The sequence below is a fragment of the Mustela erminea genome, chromosome 6 (assembly GCF_009829155.1).
Source record: "Mustela erminea isolate mMusErm1 chromosome 6, mMusErm1.Pri, whole genome shotgun sequence".
Lineage (NCBI taxonomy): Eukaryota > Metazoa > Chordata > Mammalia > Carnivora > Mustelidae > Mustela > Mustela erminea.
Genome location: NC_045619.1, coordinates 103,528,247 through 103,548,588, shown reverse-complemented (window position 1 = coordinate 103,548,588; position 20,342 = coordinate 103,528,247). Strand labels below are relative to the sequence as shown.

Sequence of the window (20,342 nt, the reverse complement as noted above, 5' to 3'; positions counted from 1 at the left end):
GGGACATGGCAGGTGGGATGTGGGATGGTGGGAGTAGGGACTGTACCACTGCTGGATGCACACAAATGATGATGGCCTTCTTGGCCAAGGCTAGCCTCCTGAGGTTGGCATGGTACGCTGTCTTCTGCCCTTGAGCTAGAGCTCTGAGCTCAAGCATTCCCCACAGATAACAAGTTATCTTGTTATAATAATCAAGTTATCCCCACAGATAACATGTGTAGAAAATCTCCTTCAACCTTTAAATCTTGCTACCAGAATATCCTTTTGGAAGTCTTTTCTGGCCATCATGAGGAATATTTTGTGTCTTACTGATGTAAATATTATCTCAAACGGAAGCAGTCTCCATTAGCTCACTCATGGAGGGAAATAACCCCAAGTAGCCGTACTATGCAGGCCTTGCAAGTGCCTTTGAAGCCAGCAGAGATTATTAGGGTTCAAGCTTTTCCCACTTTCCCTGAAAAACTATAATTATCAAGGTTACCTTCCAGACTATCAGGAAAATGTTTCATTCCCTCATGCGTCATTCATACCCTTTGGTGGAGTCAAGGATGTTACAAGGCCTAGAAATATTCCACGTTTTATTTATAGAACTCTGGAATCGATTTTGGAGACATTTCTTCCAGAATGGCACTCCGGAAGAAACTGAAATGTAAAACTTTTGACTGGTATCTGAAAAATGTTTATCCAAACCTGAAGCCAATTCACAACATTGTGGGCTATGGAAGAGTATGTATCATGAAATTGCATCTCAGATTTTAAATATTATACAAGACTATACAAGACAATGGGACCTGAGTTACATGACAGCTCAGAAAAGCATTTCCAAAATCCGTCCTGCTCAGGATTATCTTTCTATCCCTTAGCTCCTTTCTCAGGTTTTTTCCCTTGGGCCCTCTCAGTGTTCTTTTATCTCTCGCTCCCCAGAACCCATTTCTTTTTCTTGACTCTGCTTCTGGTTCCTTACTTTGCAAACTGCAGCCCTAGATCTGACCTCTTGATTTCTCAGCCAACCAGGATAGGTGGTCTGGCCCCCCATTCTATATGCACTGTGACTGTCTGATGGGTGGGTGTTCCTAGGAAGGAGTATCACAGCAGGGCCATTTGTCTAGTGCAAAGAAAATGGCTCCCAAGATCCCAAACCCTTGCTTCCTTTTGGTTGGTAATTTCTGGCACCCTTGGAGTAGTGGGGAAAATGCATGACTTGGGGAGACTTGAGGGCACTGTTTCTCTGTCTCTTTCCAATGGTGTTTCTGTGTGTTTTGCTCCTTCAGATGAAAAACACGTTGGATGAAAATATCTGCCTGGGTCAGGGACTTGTTTCAAGCAAAACTCCTGTCATGTATTACTGTCACAAATACAGTCTGCAGGTATCTTCCACAATCTCCCCTGCCCCAGGGTGAGTCTGTTGTGGCTCAGCTCCTGGCAACCCTTGTCAGATTCAGACTAAGTGTTAGATGACGGGAAGGCAGGATCAGAGCATCCTGAGCAATGGGTCAGGGTGAAATCCAAACCTGTCCTTTTAACTAAGCACTTCCAAGTTCATTCAAGAGATCAGAGCTAGACAGTTCCACTTCAGGTGCAGGGAGGACAGGTAGACTGCCATGTGACATTCATTCACAATGGTATTATTTTCATTGACAGTAACCTCAGGTAATACCAATAGTAATAATACCAATAATACCAATAATAATGGTCTTATTTTCATTGACGGCTACCCCATTTTCCCCCTTCCCCTCACTGTCTCCACCATCCTCTCACCACTCCAGGTATGCCCTGAAAGGTGGGCAGGTGATGATACCTGTGGCTTCTTCTGTGGAGAAGGAAATAGGGGCTAGAGAAGAGAGAGGCTGAATGGAAGTTGCTCCATTGAATAGAAGAATCAAACTGGTGATGCAGTCCAGGAACTTTTCCCCTTGAGAATATTCATTTCTATCTTGTTACTTTGCATGCTGCCCTCACAGGGAATGTTTGTGGTATGTAGGATAGATAAGCATTTCCACCTGACAAATGAAAACCCTGAGGGACAAAAACAACCCACTTGTCCAAGCTCACCAAGCAAGACAGTATCAGATTAAGAATTGGAAAGGTTTCTTGAGAAGTCCATAGCTGGAGCTTATGATGATAGCTTCTGAAGTTCAGGGATGTGTGTGTGTGTGTGTGTGTGTGTGTGTGTGTGTTTCAAAGATAACCTCCCTTGTCTAGGCAAGTCATGATTGTGTTGGAGCCCTTGTACAGAAGCAAGCAGGCTAGTGCCCACTTCTCAAGCCTGGTGTTCTTCTTAGAGTTAACTGAGTGTTGGGGACAAAGAAAGGGGAGTGACTCATTGCTACCTAGGAAGGTTCAGTTCTCCATGATGATTGAGTGCAAGAACAGTCTTCATGCCCTTTATAAGGTCAAAGACTGCCCCACTGACTGTATCCATGGCAGACTCCTTTGCTCTCTTTTAGAATGTCTACTATCACCTAACTGGGGAGTTCTATGTGGGACCACTGATTGCAGAGGCACACACTGATGATCACTGCCTGACAGACCCTGGCAATGGGGAGAAGCCCACTTTAGAGCCATGTTCCAAGGCAGCCCAAAACAGACTGCACGTATATTGGGATTTTAAACCGGTGAGTCACATGTTTTTTTTTTAAAGGATAAGCATATTCAAATACAGTCTACAAGGTTCATATTTGATTTGATAGTGTTTTAGAAGGATTGGCTTTGTGGCAGTGTGTAGGGAAAAGACTGAAAAATGAAACTGGGCATGGAATGCTGAGTCTGTTGGCAGAGGTGGGTGGGTAAGGGAAGCAATATTGGAATCTGGTTAGCTTAACAGTGAAGAGTTTGGGTTCAGTCCTAGTTCAGTCACCATTAGCAAATTTCTTACCCTCTGTGATACTTGGTTTCCTCATTTATAAAATGAAGATCAGAATATCTACTTTACAAGCCTGTTGGGAGGATTAAATGAGATAGTGTACGTACAGAATTTAGCATGGTGCCTGCACATAGAAAGTATTTAATAAATATTAGTCATTATGATTAGTTTTTTTAAATAAACATATTATCTATTATTAGCCCCAGGGGTACAGGTCTGTGAATCTCCAGGTTTACACACTTCACAGCACTCCCCATAGCACATACCCTCCACAATGTCCATAACCCCACCACCCTCTCCCTACCCCCCCTCCCCCAGGCAACCCTCAGTTTGTTTTGTGAGATTAAGAGTCTCTTACGGTGGGGCACCTGGGTGGCTCAGTGGGTTAAGCCTCTGCCTTTGGCTCAAGGTCATGATCCCAGGGTCCTGGGATCCAGCCCTGAATCGGGCTCTCTACTCAGCGGGGAGCCTGCTTCCTCCTCTCTCTCTGTCTGCCTCTCTGCCTACTTGTGATCTCTGTCAAATAAATACATAAAATATAGAATAAAAGAGTCTCTTATGGTTTGTCTCCCTCCCGATCCCATCTTGCTTCATTAATTCTTTTCCTACCCCCAGCCCCACCCTGTTGCATCTCCATTCATATTGGGGAGATCATATGATAGTTGTCTTTTTCTGATTGACTTATTTTGCTAAGCATAATAGCCTCTAGTTCCATCCACGCCGTCACAAATGGCAAGATTTCATTTCTTTTGGTGGCTGCGTAGTATTCCATGGTATATATATACCACCTCTTCTTTATCCATTCGTCTGTTGATGGACACCTAGGTTCTTTCCATGGTTTGGCTATTGTGGACATTGCTGCTATAAACATTCGGGTGCACATGCCCTTTCGGATCACTATATTTGCCTCTTTAGGGTAAATACCCAGTAGTGTGACTGCTGGGTTATAGGGTTGCTCTATTTTCAACTTCTTGAGGACCCTCCATGCTGTTTTCCAGAGTGGTTGCACCAGCTTGCATTCCCACCAACAGTGTAGGAGGGTTCCCCTTTCTCCGCATCCTCGCCAGCATCTGTCATTTCCTGACTTGTTAATTTTAGACATTCTGACTGGTGTGAGGTGGTATCTCGTTGTTTTGATTAGTTTTATTATTAATGATCATCAGAGAATCTGGAGCCCTGGGCTGAAATTGATAGGGACTAGTGTAAAGGCCTGACTTTAATTTCAGTGTCAATTGACTAAGAACAGGGTGGAGGGAATTTGGCAGAATTCACAAGACAATGACATAAGGGACTTGACTGACTATAGCCTACATGTGAATTTGCTGTGGGATGGGGCTGCATTATCCACATTGGTGGAGACAGATGTCCTGATGAATGAAGGGAGACAATGCTCTGTCTGTGATGGCATCTCTGAACATTCTGATATTGTGTTAGGTGCAGGGGCTACATTTTGATAGACACGGATCAATCTAACTCTTTTACTCCTAACTTAAAGCTAACAACTCTTTTGAAAATCTTCTTTCCAGGAAAACACATATATGCAATTATGTGCACAATTTTGCTTACAATTTCAGAGGGGTTTTGGATTCTAGATTAAGTCTTTTTGAATTAGGCAATATCAGTGAGAAGGAGGAAGGTGGTAAGTTGTGTTTCTGCTTTTCACTTCCTGCTCTACATGGACTTACATGTAATTCTCTAAAAGGCTATGCTCCCTCTTATCTTGGGCTTTTGTGTACGTATTGCTCCCTCTCCTCCCACCTCTTTACTGGGCCAACTACAAAATGTTCCTGTGGCTTTAGACACTGTCTTCTTTGAGAAGCCATCTGTGACTCCAGAGGATGAGGATGAGTGATTTGTGCTCTCAGGGCCCTTCCTACAGGTTTTATCTCATGATTACTTCTAGGTATCTCCTCACTTGCATCTTTTTATCACTAGACTGTGAGGTGGAGGACAGGGCCTGGGTTTTGTTGTTTTCTCTCCTGCATCTAGCAAAATGCCTAGAGCATGGCACACACTCAATTAATAATTGCAGAACAAATGAAAGATTGGCAAGTCTGGAGGTACTAGCTTAGACACATGAGTCTAGAGAAAAGATGATGCTGATTTCATGCAGATGAGGGATTAGATTTTTTCAGTGTCTACAAGAGGGCAGAATTGAGACCAGTGACTTTAGATCAAGGAGGCAGAGTTCAACTTAACATAAGGGCAGGGGAAGGCTTTCTCAAAGCCTGACAGCTTAAGTTATTCTACAGAATAATGGGCTGCCTAGCTAGATGGTGAGTTTCCTGTCAATGTCAGTCACCAAGCAGAGCATGTCTGATAGGCAGGCTGAGTGTGCTAAATGTGAGTTTTCAATATCCTTAGCGGTATCTTTTTTTTTGTGCAGAAAATACTATCACAGGTTTACCTTAGTTTTAAAAATTAATATAAATTTATTTAAATTCTAAATTAAAGACCTATCATTTTTGTTTAAGCTTTCACATTCAGCTTAGAAATCTTATTATTTTATTTAAACCTATCGGGTTTTAACAGTCACCTTTTTTTCCATATCCAATCTGCATGACTTTTACTTGTTTTTCTTGCCATATTACATTAGTTAGTATTTCAAGTACTATGTTGAATAAGAGAGGTGAGAATGAATATCCTTACTTTGTTTCCAAATGCAGGGGGAAAGCATTGAGTCTTCCAATTTTGCATATACATCAGCAGTAGATTTTTTGTAGATCCTCCTTATCAAATTGATATAATTTATCTGAATTTCTCACTTGCTAAAAAATATTTTTATTGTGAATGTGAGTTGGATTTTGTCAAATACTTTTCCTTTGTCAATTGATATGATCATGTTCTTTTTCTTCTTTAGTTTGTTGATATGATGGATTACACTGATTAATTTTCTAATGTTGAAACAGCCTTATATGCCAGGAATAAATCACACTTACTCATGGTGTACACTTCTTTTAATACTTTATTATATTTGGTTTTGCTTGTATGTTGAAGATTTTTGTGTCTAAGTTCATTAGAGATAATGACCTGCAGCTTTTTCCTTTTCTTTTTTTCTTTTTGGTACTGCCTTTGGTTTTAGTATCAATACTGGCCTCATAAAATGAGTTAGGAGGTGTTTCCTCTTTCTAATTGATAAAATTTGTCCTGTTGGCAAAAATTTAGAATAGATCAGTTTCTGAAAGAGGCATTTCTGGAAGAGATTTTTTGGAAGAGATTGTCTTAAATCGGTGTTAATCCTTCTTTAAATGCTTGGTATAATTCTCCAGTGGAAACATATGGGCCTGGAGGTTTCTTTTCCAGGGGCCTTTAAATGATAAATTAAAATATTTTAAAACCCTGTGGTCTTGTCTGTACTCCACAAGTTCCTTCCTCTACTCAAAACTATCAGCACAATCCCCTGAGCCTGAAGCCAAGTTCAGTGAGCCTGGTTTCTGCTTTGGAACACCCAAGCATGGACACTTTGCTCCTTGCACACTTCCTGCATTCAGACCTACCTGACAGCTTTCGAGGCCTGTGTGCACAGGGTATGTGCTGGCCTGGCAGGCCATCCTCTTGGAGCTCAAACAGAATTTTTTTAATGGTTCAAGGTTATTCAGATCATTCATTTCATGTTGATTGAATTTTGGTTTATGGTTTTTGAGGAATTGGTACATCTCCTCAAATCTATGAGAATAAAGTTATTTGCAATAGTGAATTAATTTATTTATATAAGTGACATTATATTAGTTTCAGGCATATAGCATAATACGCCTAATGTATGCTTAAATTGCAAAATGATCATCACAATAAGTCTAGGTAACATCCTCCACCACACATAGTTACAAAAACATTTTTTTTCTTGTGATGAGAACTTTAAAAATCTACTCTCTTAGCAACTTTAAAGCGGACTTTACAATTTAATAAACATTACATACTGTATTTATAAATTTAATACATTAAGTTTTTTTTCTTAAGAATGTCAGTTATCTGATTTTAAATCAATGATCCTTAAATTCTATTATATGTTTCAAAAGTGTTTGCAATTGGTAAGATTTCACAAACTTTATTCAATTACACATTTTAAAATTGGTATCACAGGGTTCATCTGTAAGACAATGTTTTTAAAACTTAGCAGGTACTTAAAAATAGTAACTCTACTCAGAATCTTTAACAAATACTATTTGTTTGATTCCTTTAACATCTTTACTTGATCCTAAATCTCCCGGGAATTAAACATAGTAGTTGTGTTAAAGAAACAATTATAACATCCCAAACATTCTCAGGTTTGCCTTTCCAAGAGAATTTTGGAAAGATCACTTTCTCAGCTGGGGGAAGTTGCTGACAGAATATAGCTTCTGGCTGGGTGTGAGGTCTAGAGCTGCAGGACATGCAGGGGAATTTTGCTCACTTCTCCAGTGTCCAACCCAGGTCCCTTTTCAGGTCACTGTGTCAAGAAGTCTGGAAGTTGAAGAGGGAGGGGATCATGTAGCTCATGAGTCAATTCACTCTGTATTAGCTGTTCCTATCCACCTGATCTTGGGATCACAGTTCTTTCAGGTAGGAAAGTTGTAGGTACGACTTACACATTCATCTGCTAAAAAGCTACCAAAGATGCTTTTCGGAATTGAGAGGGAGATAAGATTAGATCATGCTTTTGTCTTCAATTCCATGATTCAGGGTTTGAGTCAACCAGAGGAGGTATGACTTCTGAAAGCCACAAGAGAGATGACATCAGTGACTGAGAAGGGACCCAGTTTGAACATCTGGACTTTGAAATGAGGAGCAGAGTTGCGAGTAGCAGGGTAGCTGAAATAACGGAGAGCAGGGGTAGAGGTCATCATGCAGAAGTCTTCTGCAGGGAGTGACACAAAGAAGAGCTCTGGGAGAGGCAGTGAGAATAAGGAGACCAGACACAGTCCGTGTTCAAGAAATAAAAAGGAAGAGATACCTGTGGGGATGCTATCATGCTAGTGGGCACAGGTACAGAAGGCAGTTTAGCTTTTTGTATGAAAAACCATGACACTAATCAGAACTCCCAAATTAATTATGACCCTTTTACGGTGCTCAATTTCTTTTAACAAACTATAGAAATGATCCCTGAAAGTATAGTCTTCTCATTTTCTTTTAAGACAATATTTAAAGAATAATATAAAATGTGAGTCAAAATTAATATAGAAAATATCTTATATTTATCATAGCAAAATATTAGGAAAAATTAAATGCCCAACAGTAAGGGAGATTTCTGTGCATCCCCTGAATATTGAACTGAATATGACATAGTCATTCAAATTATATCCTCAAAAAGTATGTTTTCAAATATTAATTGGAAAATGCACATGAGATATTAAACCATGGTATTAAACTATATATATAATGTTATCCTATTATAAGTGCTTCTAATTTTTGAAATACGTTTTCCAAATTAAAAAAAAGAACACCCCCAATTGAAATCAGAGAGGGAGATGAACCATGAGAGACTGTGGACTCTGAGAAACAAACTGAAGGTGTTGGAAGGGAGGGGAGTGGGGGGTTAGGTGATCCTGGTTGTGGGTATTAAGGAGGGCACTAATTGTTTGGAGCACTGGGTGTGGTTCATCAACAATGAATCTTGGAACACTAAAAAAATAAAAAAATATTAAAAAGATAAAATAGATAAATTTAAAAAATAAAATAAAAGAAGGAGCACATACTCCTTCCATTAAAGTGGAAAATAAACAAAACCAAAAATTCCTTAAAAACTGAAGGGCAACACCCCCCAAATAAAAATCAAACCAAAAGTGTATAAGATCCAGATGAACACAATGTAAAAGAAACTAGAAAATAGTCTGAAGAAGACTTAAAGAATACTTCCAAAGGACATGTCACATGGGAGTGGAAAGAAAATAGAAAAAAAATAAAAAGTCACTGACTTTATCTAAAAAAACACAATACATTAAAATAGCCAAGATTTATTGAGTACATATAATGTACCAGGCATCCTCTAATTTAATTCTTACATAAATCTTATAAGAGAAATATTATCATTAGCTCTACTTTACTTATGAAGTTACTAAACGACAGAGAAGTCAAATACTGTAACCAAGGTCACACAGATTAAATGTCCAGATTCAAACACAGAATCTTATCCACTGTTGTTATCACCTCATTGCTTGGGAAGTCTGATCCTGAAAGGGAGGAAAGCACTGAATTTTGGTAGGGTTTTTTCCCCCTCCAATACTGGGAAAAAAGAAGTCAGTAGAAAAAGAATCTGCCCAGAGGGAGAAATGAAAAACTGATGTTAAACAGGAAGTGTTTCTCTGGCATCCGCTTCGGAGCACAGGGGCTGCTAGGAGTAAGTACAGAGGCAGGGCAGCTCCTTTCAGACCACCCACAAGCAGTGTCCAGAGGGTCACTCCAGGCACTTGGGGGAGGGGCTAGGCTGGCTGGCAGTGTGATCAGCTCAACAAAGTGAAAAAAAAGGGGGGTGCATTTAGTGAAAGTGAACATCAAGGGGTGGGGACAAGGGATAATGCGTGCTGAAGAGATTTGGAAGAGTAACCCTAAGGAGTAAGCCACATTTTAAGCCGGACTGCTATAGGCACATTTGTGGCCAGGCCTGCTTGGTTGGTGGACCCTCTCCAGGAGCACCCTATGGGCTACAAGCAGAGCCCACAGAGAGGAGAAGTGGAGGTCAGAGGAGGAGTTCAAGAAACAGGGGAGCCTGTGTGACTGCCGACACTGCTGAGGTGCACCTGGGGGAGTCCAGTGTGGCCAGGGCAGCAAGTTTAAGAGAGCAGTGTTGGCGGGGGTGGGGAGTGCATTTTGTAATGGAAAGAAATCTGAGGAGGCAGGGTTTTGGACATACTGCTGCAGCCCTGCTTGGTGTTGAAAAGCTTGGTAGTATAAGTTCAAAGTGGGAGTGTGAGTTCAGGGTCTCTCATTAGACATTTAAAGACAGGCTGTTAACTCAGGATGACAGCAGAGGGCAGGGGGGATAAAGGGAGAACAGCTTCGTGGAGGCAATGAAACAGATTCTGTGAGTGGTTCCTGCAACGTGGTGGAGAAGGGTGTAGGGAATGGGAGGGCGAGGAGACGAGGACGGCACGAGGACAGATGGCACGATGACAGTTGTTGAGCCATAGGGTCTAGGTGAAACATAAGAACAAAGAGAAGAAAAAAAAAGAACAAAGAGAAGGATGACCTTTCCTCTCCTTCCCCCATTAGAATGGGAGGAGGCAGAGATGTACTAATCTGCTGCACATCTTTCATGTCAGGCACAAGAGGCTCAAAAAATAACCAATTAATTTTATTCAATTAATTTTAATTTTAACCCCAATATTAACTATAAACCCATTTTACACATAAGGAAATTGAGACTTAGGCTAGGTAATTTGCCTAGGGCCCTCTGTTGTATGTGGTAGAGTAGAGATTTAGCCCAGACTTTTTGGCTCCTAAACCCATAGTGTTTCTGCTAGTAACTGTGGTGAAGCCCCCAAGACAGAATAGGTAGGAACTGCCCTTCTCTTCACACCCCCTGCCCACCCTCCCAATCAACAGTGGTAGAAGAAACAGGCTGAGGTGCCTGAATGTAACTTCTGCTCCTCTGGCCACTGAGCCTTACTGAAGAGGGAGGGAGAATCCTGATAGATTTCATGGGCTCAGGGGTGAAGATGTGGAAAGGAAGGCCAAGTAGAGAAGGACCATGGCTCTCCAAGATGTGTCATGTCTAGACAGTCACACTCCCTGATGTTTCAACCTAATAAGAGGTGGATGATAACAGAAACCCAGCGCTGTCTTGCTAACTCCTAGGTCTATGGTTAGTCGGGCATGGTACTAGTGAAGAAAATACCAGTTGGTCTAACTCTACCCTTTGCTTCATTTCTCCTCTGGATGACTGGCAGAAGATTGAGGGACCCTTCAAGCATGTCACTGACCACAGCAGGAAGAACAGGAGCAGGGGAGATGAGGGCATTTCAATACCTTGACTCTGTCTCTTCTCCCGTCCAGGGAAGAGCTGTCATGAACAGAGCCACCAAGCGATGTCTGGAGATGAAGAAAGACACTTCAGGCATCTATGTGCTTGTACTTCAGAACTGCACCACACAAGTGTGGACAATACAGTATACCGTGCGAAACTGGGGGTCAAACTAACATCCAGTGATCCTCAGAGAGCCTTGATTTGGGATACCAGTTCTTGCCCCTGGAATGGCTTCTACTCCTAATGCTGCTCAGAGTGGGAGAGGGTGAGAACAGGAAAGTAGGTGTGTATGTTTACTGTGACTTAGGCTTGCAACACACAGACTGTGGGGAGGTAAGGTCCATGCATGTGTCAAAATGTCCAGGCTGGAGATGGGTGAGGAAACTTTCCCCCCAGCTTCCCTTGGAAAGTCATGATATATATCAAATGCCATTATGGGAAACTCTTCGAAATAAGCACCATCATCTGGCTGCTATGTGGGGACAGAATTAGGAGGGTGGAAGTCTATCGTTGACTTCTGCCAAAACTATTTAGTCTTCATGCCTGACAACTACTATTGCCATCTGCCCCACACATCCTCCCCCAGCCCATCTGCTCAGAGACTCCCCAGACATCCCGGGGGCTGCTCCATGGGAGATGCTGGGTCATCCTCAGGCTGGCAGCATGACAATGATTCAGGTGGCACCAGCTCTCTAAAGGTGTGTGGCCCCTGCTGTTCCCCTTTCCTGAAGTGTCCTGAAAGATGCCGCAAATAGACAAGCAATCTTTAAAAATTCCTCCAGCATCCCTCCACAGCAGTTTTATTTGGATTACTCAGTCTCTCCCATATCAAAGAGATTCTGAAGGTGGAGGGGAGGAGAGAACGTGTCTCCAATAATCCCAGCTCTGCACAGTGCATAGAGAATGGTAGAAAAGTCCAAGTCCATCTGAGTCTTTAAGGAGCTGAAAACACTTAATAGACTTTACTACCTATTCCTGCTATTCTCCCTGCATATTATGAAGAAATTGAGGCTTGAAACAGAGGGACCTCACTTACTGGGACACCAAGAAGGAATTGCAGGCACAAACTTAAAACCAAGAGTCCTTTTCCCCTGGTTGGTAAGTTGGGAAGTTATGTCTTGGGATGCATATTTTGGTCAGGTCCCGGTGGTTGGGCACCATGATAGGAGAGAAGATAGGATGTTATATGTGTTGTTTTGTGGGCTCACCTTTCAAGGATGTGCAAACTGGTCCCTTCCTTAAGAGGGTCACCTTTTCCTTTTAGTTTTATGTCAGTGCTACTGGGGTATGATTCTGGGAATGATTAGGCTTCCTTTAGGCATTAGGCAGACAAGACACTGATAATTTAGTACAGAATTAAATCAGCTAATTTTTTAAAAGTGCGTAAGTGTAGAGCTTGATAAAACCTTCACAGTGACCAAATCCATATCAAGAACTAAAATATTATCATAGGTAAGGTCTTATGATGAAAAAATTAAGGAATGGGATAAATGGTAAGCAAATATATAACTTCTAGTTTCTTCACAGCAAATTGAAGGGAAAATGCAATTCATAGCAAAGCTTTCTTTTTTAAAAGCTTGTACCCAATAGAAAGATGGGTAAAAAATGTGCAATATCCTTAAACATATGAAAAGATATTTAATCTCACTCAGAGAAATGCAAATTAAAATGATACTGAGATGAATTTTCACTTAAATATGTGAAAATTAAAGAATATGATAGCACATTCTGTTAGCAAGTGTGGGAAAGAGGTAATCTCATATTTTGATGATAGGGATGCAAACTGGTACAGTCATTGTGGAGGGATATTTGGCAGTATTTAAAAATACTATAGGGGTACCTGGGTGGCTCAGTCAGTTAAGTGTCTGACTCTTGATTTCTGCTCAGGTCATGATCTCAGAATGCTGAGATCAAGCCTCAGGTCAGGCTCCACTCTCAGTAGGGAATCTGCTTGAGATTCTCTTTCTCTCTTTTTACCCCTGCACCCCACTCATGCACATGCATGTGTTCTCTTTCTCTCTCAAATAAATACATAAATCTTAAAAAAATATACACACATTTTCTTTCTGGTGCAATTCTACCTTGAGAAATTCACACCTCCATAAAATAAGAAAATACTTATGCATAAGTGAATTATTTGCAGTATTGAATTTAATTGTAAAATGTTGGAAATGAACTATAATCTTCAAACATTGGCGAGCGGTTGAATACACCCATGCAATGGAGTACTATGCAGCTCTTGAAAAGAACTAGGAACATTTCTTTGAATTGATATGGAATGATTTCCAGTGTGGAAAAAAAGGAAAATCATATTTACAGTTTTTACTTTTCAGGTAAGAGATAAAGGGAAAATATACATATATCTGTTCATTTATGCAAAATGAAATGTAAGAATAAACCAGAAACTAGTGAGATCAGTTACTTATGGTTGGTATTGGTTGGAAATAGAATGAAATGACTGAGGATTAAAACAGGATAGAATGGATGTGACGAGAGTGACATTTCTCAAAATATACATTTTTCTGTAATTTATACTTTTAAAATCATGTTATATTTCATGTTATGTTCAAAACACAAATACACAAACCCAAAAAGGATAAAGGGAAACCCAAAATGGAGTGCAAACACAAACAAGTTAACCTACTTATATTTCTGTATTTTCATTCATTCTGAGCATACTCAGAATCCAGCATGCAGATCTTGGTTCTGAATATTTTCCAATAAAAGAATTAGGGCTCCTTGGAGAAATGGCTGATTTTAGGGTTGGGGTCTTAGACATTTTCCTGTGCTAGAAAATAAGGAAATGCTCCAAGATTTATGTCACAATCTGTAGCAGTCAGATCCAAGGGGTTCTCACTGGCCAAATCTAGGGAAATTTGAGCATTAAAATAAATAATGCTTTTATTATATAGATTAAAAGTCATAGAATAAAATAAGAATCCATGAGTTCATACCCATGAAGGAATGGATGAACAGATAGATGAATGATTGCATAGGGAGAAGGGAAAGCTCTTCCTTAAAGTAGACTGCCAGTTAAAAAAATGAAAAAGTGCTCCATATCACTCGGCATCAGGGAAATACAAATCAAAACCACAATGAGATATCACCTCACACCAGTCAGAATGGCTAAAATAAACAAGTCAGGAAATGACAGATGCTGGCGAGGATGCGGAGAAAGGGGAACCCTCCTACACTGTTGGTGGGAATGCAAGCTGGTGCAGCCACTCTGGAAAACAGCATGGAGGTTCCTCAAAATGTTGAAAATAGAACTGCCCTATGACCCAGCAATTGCACTATTGGGTATTTACCCTAAGGATACAAACGTAGTGATCCAAAGGGGCACATGCACCCGAATGTTTATAGCAGCAATGTCCACAATAGCCAAACTATGGAAAGAACCTAGATGTCCATCAACAGATGAATGGATCAAGAAGATGTGGTATATATACACAATGGAATACTATGCAGCCATCAAAAGAAATGAAATCTTGCCATTTGCGACAACATGGATGGAACTAGAGCGTATCATGCTTAGCGAAATAAGTCAAGCAGAGAAAGACAACTATCATATGATCTCCCTGATATGAGGAAGTGGTGATGCAACATGGGGGCTTAAGTGGGTAGGAGAAGAATAAATGAAACAAGATGGGATTGGGAGGGAGACAAACCATAAGTGACTTTTAATCTCACAAAACAAACTGAGGGTTGCTGGGGGGAGGGGGTTTGGGAGAAGGGGGTGGGATTATGGACATAGGGGAGGGTATGTGCTTTGGTGAGTGCTGTGAAGTGTGTAAACCTGGTGATTCACAGACCTGTACCCCTGGGGATAGAGTATTATGCCTCCATCAGAAAGGATGAATACCCAACTTTTGTAGCAACATGGACGGGACTGGAAGAGATTATGCTGAGTGAAATAAGTCAAGCAGTGAGAGTCAATTATCATATGGTTTCACTTATTTGTGGAGCATAACAAATAGCATGGAGGACATGGGGACTTAGAGTGGAGAAGGGAGTTGGGGGAAATTGGAAGGGGAGGTGAACCATGAGAGACTATGGACTCTGAAAAACAATCTGAGGGTTTTGAAGGGACGGGGGGTGGGAGGTTGGGGTACCAGGTGGTGGGTATTATAGAGAGCATGGATTGCATGAAGCACGGGGTGTGGTGCAAAAATAATGAATACTGTTATGCTGGAAATAAAAAAAAAAAAAAAGACTCCTCTAGAAAAGTAAGGAATCAGAAGGTGTTCAGGGAAAAACAGAGGCAAGATAGCAAGTAATTTAATAATAATTACATTTAATAATAAACATTCTTCTACTTCAAAAAAAAATGTAGAAAGAAATCTGGAATTAGAAAATTATTTGGCAACCTATAGTTAAAATTGTTTCAGGTAAGAATCTTAAATGGGTGTAAAAATTAAAGGGTGATGAGAAACAGAATACATATATAGCATCAAAATAACCCTCCAGAAGATATTTGTTAACTGCAAAGAGAAAACTGTAATTTTATGGTGGAGAAATCTGGCAGACACCATCTTAGCTGAGTAATCAATGCTAATATCACCAGTTACAGGACAGATGAGTGTCACATGCCTTCTGATAAGACGCACACAGAAGATAACATCATTTCCAATGGAGTTCTTGCCCTCAGTACAGAACCTGAATCTACAATTTTGAGGAAACAATTAAACCCAAGTGAATATCCTCTAAAACAAATGGTCTGTGTGCTTCAAAGTGTCAAAGTTATGAAAGACAAAGAAAGACGGAGAAACTTCCCCAGACTAAAGGAGACAAAGAGTCTCGACAACTATATGTAACATGTGGTCCTGGACAGGAATCTGGGTCTGAAGGGAAATTAGTTTTCCTTTGGTTATAAAGAACAGCAGTAGATGACTGATGAAATTTAAATAAAGTTTATTGATCAGACAACAGTAATGTATCAATGTTATTTCCTTGATTTTGATCACTGTACTCTGTATATATAAGTATATAAGAGGCTGTCCTTGATTTTACAAAGTACTCTATGGATGGATTGGGGGGAGGGGCATTATCTTTGAGATTAAATGTGTTATACTATATATAACCTCCTTAGCAAAGAGACCTAGGCAAAAAGTCAACCTTATGACAAGTTAAGAAATGGGTATAGTTTATTTTCCTTCTTTCTCTAACAAGTCATGATGGCGAGGTCAGGACTTACCTTTTCCAAGCACCTTTCAATCTCCTTCCATTCTTTAAAGGCTCATCATTAGCTACTAAATGAGACTGGTGGCTTCTGCTTCTAATACATTTCATAACTGAGACAAAATTGAAGGAGGTGGGTTGTGCTTTCTATTTTTACAGGTGCTTTGTCCTGGGGCTGGTAATAGCCCCCAAGTCCTAGTCAATCTCCCCTCACCAAGCTCCCTATGTCTGCTTCCAGACAGCTTGCTGGTAGGCTTTCCCATTGGGCCCACTTCACGTTTTGGTTAGTGTTCCATATAAGAATTCCTTCCCAGCAGTGCTTAGGAAAGTTCTGCACTTTTGAAAATTTTAAGATTCAAGAAAAATCTGTTGAAAAATTTGGGAAGACAAGAAAGAGGTCTATAATTCTCTTGGAAGAATTAAAGCTTTGCAAGTAACATAGAGATGTTACTGGTTTGAAGGAACCCACTGACATCCAGTGGAATGCAGGAACAGGAAACACTGACAGAGTCCAAGGTTAAGGGTATATTTTCGGAAATCAGGACAGGAGTGAGCAGAAAAAAAAAAAAAAAAGCCACAGTCTAATCAGTTGGTCATGCATATAGCAATAGCCACGATTAAGTGTGTGTGTGTGACCTATTCGCTTCTACTGGTAAGGAATTCTTGCAAATAAAAATACATGTTAAGTTTTATGCATAGTGTACTTCGTACAAATCTTATGGCCTTCTGAGGAATAAGAAGTTTGAGGAGCAAAATATGTTCTTAAATTGGCAATTTCAACTTTTGATTCTGACAAGTGCTGTTAACCTAGTTAACCTCTCACCAGGAGTCCCAAATGTTACATTACTTGAGTATTACAAATGTCATGTGATGTTGGCTGGCACTTTATAGGGTTTGAATATTTGCTATAGCCTATAGATTTTGTAAATATTACTAAGCTTAATATCTCTCATGTACTGAACAACTTTGAGAAATCCATAATAACAAGTAAAGAGTATAATTAAAAATACTAAAGAATAACTTATGATTTGAGGAATTTATGAAAATTCCTGACAATTTTGACTTTTTTCCTGAATCCCCAAGGTAATATCTGTTGGGAAATTGTTGGGAATACTACCCTAACATTACTGAAACCTACTGTGGGTGGTCTCTGTCAATTTATTGCTCTGGGTTCTCCATTAAACAGTCAATCAAAGGGGTTTCTTTCACATTTTTTATTTTTTATTTATTTTTTAAAGATTTTATTTATTTATTTGACACAGAGAGAGACCACACGAGATGGGTAGTGGGAGAGGGAGAAGCAGGCTTCCCGCTGAGCAGGGAGTTGGATGTGGGGCTTGATCCCAGGACCCTGGGATTATGACCTGAGCCGAAGGCAGATGTTTAACGGCTGAGCCATGCAGGTGCCCCAGCTTTCAGGTTTTTTAAATAATAATTTTGTCCATGTATTGTTTCTGCCAGTTTCTTTTTAAGCCAGTTTCTTTTTGAGGTATGATTGCCATGTAAAAAGATGTACATATTTCATATATGAAACTCAGTAAGTGGTGGCAATGTTACATTTCTAAAAAGTCATGATATTTTTAAATTTGCATAATGAAATATTCATCAAGAAAAAAAAGAAACTCAGTGAGTTTGGGGATAAGTAGACCCCCATGAAACCATCACCACTATCATGGCTATAGATATATTCAAATTCATTACTTCCCAAAGTTTCCTCTTGCCCACTTTACTATTGTTATTATTATTATAACAACTACTACTACTATTTGTGGTATGCATACTTACCATAAGATTTATCCTTTTATGGTTGATGGGCAGGGAAGAGTGGAGTGGCTGGGTTATGGACATTGAGGAGGGTATGTGCTATGGTGAGTGCTGTGAAATGTGTAGGACTGATGAATCACAGACCTGTACCCCTGAAGCAAATAATACATTATATGTTAATTTTAAAAAGATTTACTGTATTAAAAAAATTTAAGTATATAACATAGTATCGTTAGCTATAGGCACTATGCTGTATTGTCCCAGAACTTGTCTTGAAAAACTTAATCTTTGTACACTTTGACCACCACCTCCCCATTTCCCACTCCCTGACCCCTGGCAAACACCATTCTACTTTCTGTTTCTATGAGTCTATTTTTAATTCCACATGTAAGTGAGACCACATTTGTCTTTTTTATGTCTGGCTTATTTCCCTTAGAATAATGTCCTCTGGTCCATCCATGTTGTTGAAAATTTGCCAAATGTTTTTAAATGTCTTCCACAAAAACAGTTTCCTGGGAATCTTTTTTTTTCCCCTCATGTGTGTGTGCACATGCGTTGTGCTTGGCTGTGAGATCTCAGCTATGGCTGGGTGGACAGCAGCCCAGCCACAGTGTCTGGTGGGCTCCTACCGGAGCACAGTGTTCACATGATTGCAAAAATCTTCAACAATTAGTTCCTAGTGACCTTTTGATCTTCAAGAGCTTTTCTCCAGGGCAGTTCTGCTGAAGATGGAGTTCACTGACATGGAGTGGAGTAGCATGTACTTTGCATTTCTTCTGCTTGTGAGGGAAGGGAAAAATCGAGGACTACAGGTACAACAAAAAGAATCCAAGACTAACTTTAAGTTAGTTAAGTTGAAGCTCTAGCTTCGTAATCCATGGCACTCCTTTCCTCCAAAATCTGTCCTTCTAGCCCCTCATGGACTCCCCTCTCTGCTGAAATCCATCCCCACAGATCGGTCCGGGGGCAGGATAGGTGACACAGATTTTGCAGTGCAGAAGCTCTAGGCACCCATGCTCTGCTTTCTAAGCCTTGAATCCTGCCACCCTGACCAGACACTGGGTCCCAGGCAGAGCTGCTACCCTGGGGATGGGCTGTCTGCCAAGCCTTGATTTGCTTTTCCGGGCTGGAACACTTCACTCCTGAATTGCTCAGCATGGCTTAGGAAATGGGGACATGGACTAAGGGGACAGAAAAGCATGGCTCAAGGGTAACAGAGGTGATGACTACAAAGCCAGTTTGGGTGACGAAGGATGCTTCAGGATAGGTGTGACTGCGGGTGTAGACTGTGTGGGTACCAGCAGTGGTACCTGCATGCTTTAGGATGGGGTCAGCAGGGCACTAGATCTTGCAGGGTAGTGAAAGGAGTGGGGGTTGGCAGAGGACTATATTTGCTTCCAGTAGCTTCTACAGGGGGCCACAGGGTGCTGCGTAGCTCTCAGGGAATTCTGGCCATGGCAAGTAATGGCTTAGTATAAAAATGTTGATAGCGAAGTCTAGGGATTGGCCAGGCAGGGAAGCCGTGAAAGGACCCTGAGAAAAGGCCTCTATTTGTGGTTTTTGCTGGTCTTATTTCCCCCCCTGCAGGAAGGCTTTGGCTTTCCCTATGAGCCTGAGGTTTTCTTGGATGTTAAGACTTTGGCACTTAGGGTTAACTCAGCACCAGGAAAGCAGACACTGGCTGCTACTGATCAGTGGGACAATCTGATCTTGTGCATCTCTTTGTTCAGTCAGGAGGGGACAGTAGCAGGTCTTTACACATAAATACTTTGCCCAATAGAACTTTAATCACGGACAAGCTATTTTCCATGGAAGATTTTTCCTTGGGATCTTTCTAGCCCTTAGGATCTGGAGAAGGGCTCTGTAAAGGGACTAGGGATCCCACCTACTGGACTCACTTTTCTTCCTTGAACCCTTTGGGAGCAGGGAGACTTCTTAAGTCCTCCCACGAGAAACACCCTTAAAAAATGAAGGTGTCTCTTCTACCTCATCCCTACTAGTGTGAACTCCTTGTTGCCAAGTTCTCTCAGTGAAAGAAAAAGAGACAGAGAGGGAGAGAGAGAGGGTGGAGGAGAGGGTTTAGCTATTCTGGGCAGCATCCAGGCAGAAGCAATTCCACCCATGTTGCCCAACACTGCTCTCCAAGTGAGAATCAAGGGCCAACTTGGCAGACCCCTGGCCATCTTGAGCCTTTCCAAACATCCTGTTTATGCACAGAGGGGTTTGGAAAAATAAAAGCAGTCAGGATCAGTTCCATCCAATAGGCAAGGAGGGGAGATTCTTAAGGGAGCTGCCAAAGTGCCTGAGAGAGGGTGGCTGTGATTGGGTTGAGCCTCTTTGGGCAAATAGACCAGTTGGCTGGTCCCTCTCTGAACGCAGCATGTTAGAATAAATAGGCAACAGTTCTGAAATCCCACTTGCTCTGGCCCTAGGCAGGAGTGGTCTGGCAAATCCAGTAGTGGAGAGACATCACCCCAGACATGCTTTGAATAAGCACAACCAGTCAAAGTTTGCAAGAGTCTTGTCTGTCTCCAACCCATCCTTAGATCCTTTGGGCTCCAGACAAGATCAAAGGTTCCTGCTCTTCTTGGCCAAAAG

General features: G+C 41.0%; 1 protein-coding gene across 1 annotated transcript in view; it reads left to right on the top strand.

Annotated features, from left to right (window-relative positions):
• The window catches only part of GALNT8 (polypeptide N-acetylgalactosaminyltransferase 8), a 44,586-nt gene extending 33,611 nt beyond the window's left edge, over window positions 1–10,975 (top strand). The window contains exons 8-11 of the mRNA XM_032347890.1: window positions 589–726; window positions 1,272–1,367; window positions 2,448–2,615; window positions 10,832–10,975. Of these exons, the coding sequence (XP_032203781.1) occupies window positions 589–726; window positions 1,272–1,367; window positions 2,448–2,615; window positions 10,832–10,975 (546 nt within the window). The remainder of the gene's footprint in view (window positions 1–588; window positions 727–1,271; window positions 1,368–2,447; window positions 2,616–10,831) is intronic.
• The last annotated feature ends 9,367 nt before the right edge of the window (window positions 10,976–20,342 follow it).